This window comes from Hyaena hyaena, unplaced genomic scaffold (assembly GCF_003009895.1).
Source record: "Hyaena hyaena isolate Hyena2069 unplaced genomic scaffold, ASM300989v1 scaffold_1351, whole genome shotgun sequence".
In the NCBI taxonomy this organism is placed as follows: domain Eukaryota; kingdom Metazoa; phylum Chordata; class Mammalia; order Carnivora; family Hyaenidae; genus Hyaena; species Hyaena hyaena.
The window spans coordinates 181,893-188,443 of NW_024081979.1; the positions used below are offsets into that span (position 1 = coordinate 181,893).

At 62.9% G+C, this 6,551-nt stretch overlaps 3 protein-coding genes across 3 annotated transcripts; all 3 read left to right on the top strand.

The window, feature by feature from the left end:
- On the top strand, positions 1-1,467 carry LOC120225165 (hemoglobin subunit zeta). Its single transcript, XM_039223410.1, has 3 exons — positions 1-151; positions 890-1,094; positions 1,243-1,467. Exons 1-3 carry the CDS (start codon positions 57-59, stop codon positions 1,369-1,371), a joined length of 429 nt encoding a protein of 142 aa, XP_039079341.1. The 5' UTR covers positions 1-56; the 3' UTR covers positions 1,372-1,467.
- Positions 1,468-1,659: 192 nt separating this feature from the next.
- On the top strand, positions 1,660-2,810 carry LOC120225157 (hemoglobin subunit mu-like). Its single transcript, XM_039223387.1, is given in 6 exon segments — positions 1,660-2,057; positions 2,176-2,222; positions 2,225-2,246; positions 2,417-2,532; positions 2,535-2,668; positions 2,727-2,810. Coding segments are annotated over 6 exon segments (801 nt in total).
- A 1,526-nt stretch (positions 2,811-4,336) lies between these two features.
- LOC120225164 (hemoglobin subunit alpha) lies at positions 4,337-5,167 on the top strand. The gene is made up of 3 exons (XM_039223409.1): positions 4,337-4,491; positions 4,599-4,803; positions 4,944-5,167. Exons 1-3 carry the CDS (start codon positions 4,397-4,399, stop codon positions 5,070-5,072), a joined length of 429 nt encoding a protein of 142 aa, XP_039079340.1. The 5' UTR covers positions 4,337-4,396; the 3' UTR covers positions 5,073-5,167.
- Positions 5,168-6,551: the final 1,384 nt, after the last annotated feature.

A 6,551-nucleotide genomic window follows, 5' to 3' on the forward strand; every position in this document is an offset into this window, starting at 1 on the left:
GGCTGAGCACACAGAGGCCAGTCCTGAGCACACCCAGCTCCGGCTCAGCCGCCACCATGTCTCTGACCAAGGCTGAGAGGAACATCATCCTGTCCATGTGGGGCAAGATCTCCACTCAGGCGGATGCCATTGGCACCCAGGCCCTGGAGAGGTGAGTGCCGGGTGGGCTGGAGCCCCGTGGGTGACAGTGTGGAGTCAGTGAGGACAGGGGCCAGGGAGGAGCGGGTTCTCTGAGGAAAGGGTCACTAAGGAGGGGTCAGTGAGGTGGGCAGATGAATTGCACAGACTTCTGATTGACCCTAAGCTCACTGAGTCCTGAGCAAGGACAGGCCCAGGATCTCACAAGAGGGGTGTGGATGCATTTCCTCCAAGACCTGAAGTTCCTAAGGAGGCAGTCAAGTATCTACAGGCACTAACAGCAGCCTCTCTAATCCTGGGGAAGGTGGTCCCAGGTGGTTTCCCTAAGACATCTTCCTTGCAACGTGGCGGCGGATGGCGTTACTTCTGGCACACAGTCCAGCATTCCTGTGCTGTCAGGGGTTGGGAAAGAGGTTTTTGTGGCCGGAGAGGTGAAAAAGGGCTGGAGGCCTCCAGTGGGTTTGCAGGGCCAACTGGGAGCAAGGAAGCCACGGAAAAGGCTGAGGCGGCCGAAGGGGCAAGGTTGGGTGCCAGGGGTGTGGGGCAGAAAGCCTTGGGACCATGGGATGGAGCTTAGGAGAGGGGCACAGTCAGAGCAAAGTGGGTGTGGAGAAGGTGTTGCACCTGCTGGCAGATCCCAGGTGGTGACAAGGTCCCACTTGGGTCCTCGAGCTCAAGGAGGACGCAGGGATCCAAGAGAGGTGGACAGGAGACCACCTTCCTCCAGCGCTCAAGCCCCGCCCCCGCGCAGGCTCTTCCTCAGCTACCCCCAGACCAAGACCTACTTCCCGCACTTCGACCTGCACCCGGGCTCAGCGCACCTGCGCACGCACGGCGCCAAGGTGGTGGCCGCCCTGGGCGATGCCGTCAAGAACATCGACGACATCTCGGGCGCCCTGTCCAAGCTGAGTGAGCTGCACGCCTACATTCTGCGCGTCGACCCGGTCAACTTCAAGGTGCGCGCGGGGGGGGGGGGTGGCAGTGGGGGACGAGGCGGGGGGGGGTGCTCTAGCGGGGCAGGGTCTCGGCTGAAGGGGCTCCGCCCCAACCCGGAGCACCCGCACCCCACCCGGGCCTCGCCCTGAGCCGACCTCTGGCCCCCAGCTCCTGTCCCACTGCCTGCTGGTCACGGTGGCCTCGCACTTCCCCGCCGACTTCACGGCCGATGCCCACACCGCCTGGGACAAGTTCCTGTCCATCGTGTCCTGCGTTCTGACCGAGAAGTACCGCTGAGCAGCCGCCAGACCGAGGGCGGGCTGCGACCTGTTCCCTGCCCTTGAACCTTCCCACAATATTTCCCGAGATTCCCCAATAAATGGATGAGGATGGGTCCTCACAGAGTGGGTCCTGCGTTCTCAGTGTTGGCGGGAAGGAGGGCTGGAAAGCCTGAGCCGCAGGGCCAAGGTCGACCCCAATACCACCACGGGCCCGGAGCCACACACCCCGCCCCGAGAGCGCTTGCTCGGGCCTGGCGCCTGCAGACCCGCCCCAGGCTGGCCCAGGCCTCCTCTAGGGGTCGACATGCGTTTGCTCCTCCCCTGCTTTCCAAATCGCCCAAAGACTGTCGCTTCCCTCAGCTCGTCTGCACTCAGGGGCCTTCTCCTCAAAGTCCGATGCCATAGCTCCGAACTGCGGGGACCCACGATAGGCGCCCCTTGTCCCGAGCGGGGAGGGGGTTCCCGCCCTGCGCTCTTTCCCCCAATCCCTCCACTGGTCCCTCCTGGAGAGGCTTTCACGCGGCCCGCAGGGGGGTCATTCCGGGTCTGGCTGAAGCGCGCTCCACACATCAGCGCCCGAGTCAGTGTGGGTAACCCGCGCGCACACGGGCACACGCACCCCGACCCCCGACCCCAGGCCGTGGCCTCTGCAGCTGGAGGTGATTTCCCCGAGCTGGCCGACGGTCGCACGTGCCCGCCAAGGTCCCGCAGATAAGGGCGGGAGGGGCGCCGGGGATGTGTGGGGGCCGCTATAAGGAGGCGGGAGCGGCGGGCGCGGCCCCCAGAACACGCCCCGCCAACGCCGTGCTCAGCGCCCAAGCGCCCACAACGCGCAGGTCTGGGCCCTGATCGCCCGCCACGAGGCGTCCTTGGGGCGGAGCTGCTGCTCAGGTGGGTGAGGCGGGGTTTCCAGGGTCACACGGAGGCGGACACAAGGGTTTGGGGCCCGGTCCGAGGGGCGGCCCAGGCTGGCGGAGGGGGGGTCCCGCGTGTCTGGGAGGTGCAGGCGCTGCCAGGACCCCATGCGGCCACCCTCCTCACTCACTGACCTGCTCCATCAGGCTCTTCACGGTCTATCCCAGCACCAAGACCTACTTCAAGCACGTGGGCGTCTGCCCTGACGAGACCCAGCCGCGGACCCACGGACCACGCGGGCTCCAGGCGGTGGGCGTGGCCGTGCACACGTCGACCACCTGCGCGCCGCGCGGAGCCCGCTCGCCCCCCTGCACGCGCACGTGCTCCGCGTGCACCCCTCCAACTTCCCCGAGGGCCTGCCCCGGCTTCAGTGGGGTTCGCGGGCAGCCAGGCCTGGGGTCAACGGAGGAACGGTTTGAAGCAGACCCCCTCTCGGCCCCCCCTCCCCCGCCGCAGGACGAGCTCACCGTGGAGACGCACGCGGCGGGGGACGAGTTCTTGACCCACGTGGCCACGGTGCTGACTGAGAAGTACCGCTGAGGCCCAGCCCCACGGCCTGAGGTCTGCGCAAGTCAATAAACAGGCCTCAAATGGCCAGAGCCCGCACGTGTGTGTTCTTTGGGGCGCCAGTGGGCGGAGAAGCTGGGCAGAAAAGTTAGAGGTCCCGCATGCAGACTCCTGGAATCTTAGGGCGCAGCCGCCAGTCCTTGAGGACAAAGAACCAGGGACCCCGGGACGAGTCCTTGGGTCTATCCAAACTCTGAAATGAGGGCGTGGACCCTAAAGGCTGGAACAGAACAACTGCCCTCCTGTGCCAGGGAAATGGGTGGGGCGGAGTGGTGCTAGGGTGAGGGAAGGCCCTCGCGAGCAGCTCTTCTCCAGCCCCGAAGCACGTGTGCACGCACGCACTCACGCCCCGAAGCACGTGTGCACGCACGCACTCACGGCCCTCCCGCTGGGAGCCCGGAGCAAGAATCCGCCCAAGGGTCATGTTTCTGGCCCGAGGTCAAACAGAGTCTGGGGCCAGGCCTCCTCTGACTCTCAGTGCTTCCCCCTCCCCACAATGCTCAGTCTGCAGCAAACTTTGCCCTTCCTCGGAATCTCGTGGCGTGGGAGACTGCGGCAGGACCTCCTGATGGCCAGAATCAGACACACAGAGCAGATGTCCGAGCTGGTTCACACTGGACATGTCGCTGAGCAATAGGAGCCTCACACATCAATGTGAAAACAAACAGAAAACGACAAACAAAAAGCCCTAGTCGCTGGGTCCTTGAACTAATTTGTAAAATCATAACACAGGCTCGGTGTATGGCAGACCCTTGACAATCCGGCCCCAGCTGCCCCTTTCAGGATCTGCGCATCTCCCCTCCAAGCCGTTCCTTGCCTTCGCCCCAGCCAGAGTCGATCTCTGCCTCAGCCACAACCGGGCAGGGATCTTAGCTCCCTCCTCAGAACCTTGGTGGACCCCGGCAGCTCTCCAAACTCTGAAGGAGGAAGGCTCCCCAGAGAGCAATCTCGGCGGGTGGAGGGAGCACTGAGCCCCACACGGCAGTGACCCTCAAGTCCGAAGGGCGCTGGAGGGTTAGCCCTGACCGTTCCTGAGCCGAACTCGCCACCCGCACCCACCGTCTGCGCCTTCACCTGTTGGCCCGCACCGGTTAGGAGCGCCTGCCCACCCCTGGGGGAAGGAGGGCTTGGAGATCTCCCCCCGCATTATCTCCTTGACCCTAACTGTTAACACGGACAATCTACAGCTCTTGGTCCTGGGGAAAGTTTGGTGCGACAGTAGCTCGTTTCACTTTGGAAAATAGCGTGCTCCCCTTCCCAACCGGCACATACCCCAGGTCGGGGGCCAACAGTGGGGGCGCGGCAGACGAGTGGGGAACCTGTGTAGGCTCCCCAGAATCGCGGGGGCCGGAACCGAGAGCGCCGCCAAGAGCCGCACCTCTGCCTGCGCGCAACCGGGAGAGGGAGGGAAGTCGCGGGCTCCGCGCCCCTCCTGGCCCCGCGCCAGCCAATGAGCGCAGCCCGGGCCGCCGCGCCCCCCGCGCCCCCCGCATAAAAGCTCCGCGCGCTCGCGGCCCCGCACATTTCTGGTCCCGACACAGACTCAGAAAGAACCAACCATGGTGCTGTCTTCCGCCGACAAGGCCAACATCAAGGCCACCTGGGATAAGATTGGGGGCCATGGTGGCGAGTACGGCGCAGAGGCCCTGGAGAGGTGAGGACCCAACTTTCCCCTGTTGGCATCCGGGGCTCAACGACCCCTCGCGGTCCTTGTCCCGCCCCGCCCCGCCTAACCCTGGCTCGCCCACCCTCCCCCCGCAGGACCTTCTTGTGCTTCCCCACCACCAAGACCTACTTCCCCCACTTCGACCTGAGCCACGGCTCCGCCCAGGTCAAGGCGCACGGCAAGAAGGTGGCGGACGCCCTGGCCCTCGCCGCGGCGCACCTGGACGACCTGCCCGCCGCCCTGTCGGCGCTGAGCGACCTGCACGCGTACAAGCTGCGTGTGGACCCCGTCAACTTCAAGGTGAGCACGCGCCGGGGGACATCCGGGGTGGAGGGCTCGCCGGCCCCGCTAGCAAGGGGGCAGAGCGTCCCTAGGGCTCCAGCAGGTGGAGCGCGGGCAGCCACGTCCCCCGAGCCCCCTGACGTCCCCGCTCCCCGCAGCTCCTGAGCCACTGCCTGCTGGTGACCCTGGCCGCCCACCACCCCGCGGAATTCACTCCTGCCGTCCATGCCTCCCTGGACAAGTTCTTCAGCTCCGTGAGCACCGTGCTGACCTCCAAATACCGTTGAAGGAAGCCGTGGCGCCCCTCCTGAGGGCCCGGGGCCCTCCTGTGACCCGGGCGCGGAACTTCCTGATCTTTGAATAAAAGTCTGAGTGGGCTGCAGCCTGTGTTGTCTGTCGCTGGGCGTCGTCGTGTTGGGGGGCTGGGGCTGGGGCTGGGGTGACTCTCCTCACCTCCCACCAGGGACCCCTCTGCAGCCACAATGGCGGGCCGGGAACTAAGGCTGATGCTCCAGGAATGCGTGAACCACGTTCCAGGCCTGCGAAGGGCCTGACTCCCAAGGGTTCCTCTCTGGGGTGAGAGGTAGGGAAGTCTTAAGATTGCCACCTTCTTTTCAAGTTTCTCTGACTAACCCCCATTAAACAAACAGTCTAGGTCAAAACAGAGCAAAATAAACCACAAAAACACACCTCCTGGTACCAATGCAGCTGCTGGACAATTTCTATGAGATTTCCACCTCCTTCCTATCAGAGGGAAGGTGGGTTGGAAAGGGGCTTGCAGCCCTTCTGCCTTTCCTGGGCCACAGTAACCCTCGGAGAACCGTGTGGGGATTGAGTCAGGAGAGAAGAGTGTGGCAACGAGCCGGTGAAACAGTCAAAGCGCACTTGGGAAGGATTAGCAGAGCCCCTTGCCCCCTTGTTCTGCGGCTCGCTGTGCCCCCATGTGCCCCCAGCTCATTGCTCCCCCTATTCAACAGCCCAAGGCTCCTGGGGGCTCCCAGAAGCTCTGCCTCGGTGCTGCGAACAGGGTTTGGAAAGGCTCCTGGCCCAAGTGCTGAAGCCTTGGGCTCCATGCGGCAGCTTCACACACCTCACCCGGCCTCTACAAGGTCAGAGGTGCAGCGTCGGGGCCTCCAGCCCAGCCTGGGCTCCGTTTTGGGACGCTGGCAGGGCCCCTCGGTCACTGCTCTCTTTTGGGCCCCGGGCCTTTCCACACAGGGAGCTGCTTCTCCTTCTCCACCATACACTCTTCCTTTGACCTAGAGCCCAATTCATTTCTATTTAAATATAGAAAATACTTAAACTAAGGGAAGCACCTGAGTGGTTCAGTCGATTGAGAGTCTGGCTTCAGCTCAGGTCATGATCTCACGGTTCCTGAGTTCAAGCCCCACATTGGGCTGCCTGCTCTCATTTCCTGCTCCACTTTGGATCCTCTGTCCTCTGTCTCTGCCTCTCCCCACTCACAACTCTCTCTCTCTCAAAAATAAACATTTTTTAAAAAAGAAACTAAGGGAGGCACCTAGGTGGCTCAGTAAGTTAAGTGTCCAACTCTATCTCAGCTCAGGTCTTAATCTCAGGGACATGGTCGTGAGTTCAAGCCCCGTGTTTGGGCTCTGTGCTGGGCATGGAGCCCACTATAAACAAATAAACAAACTAAAATCCATCCTTGCTTTCTCTCTCTCTCTCTCTCTCTCTCTCTCACACACACACACACACACACATACACACATACACACTGTGTTATTCAAAGTCAGGAAAGAGACTCG

Bases quoted from the DNA above. Each gene is read 5' to 3' on its own strand.
- LOC120225164 (XM_039223409.1), top strand. From the start codon at position 4,397: ATGGTGCTGTCTTCCGCCGACAAGGCCAACATCAAGGCCACCTGGGAT. The intron at 4,492-4,598 runs GTGAGGACCCAA...CTCCCCCCGCAG, and splicing joins GGCGCAGAGGCCCTGGAGAG to GACCTTCTTGTGCTTCCCCA. The intron at 4,804-4,943 runs GTGAGCACGCGC...CGCTCCCCGCAG, and splicing joins TGGACCCCGTCAACTTCAAG to CTCCTGAGCCACTGCCTGCT.
- LOC120225165 (XM_039223410.1), top strand. From the start codon at position 57: ATGTCTCTGACCAAGGCTGAGAGGAACATCATCCTGTCCATGTGGGGC. The intron at 152-889 runs GTGAGTGCCGGG...GCCCCCGCGCAG, and splicing joins GGCACCCAGGCCCTGGAGAG to GCTCTTCCTCAGCTACCCCC. The intron at 1,095-1,242 runs GTGCGCGCGGGG...TCTGGCCCCCAG, and splicing joins TCGACCCGGTCAACTTCAAG to CTCCTGTCCCACTGCCTGCT.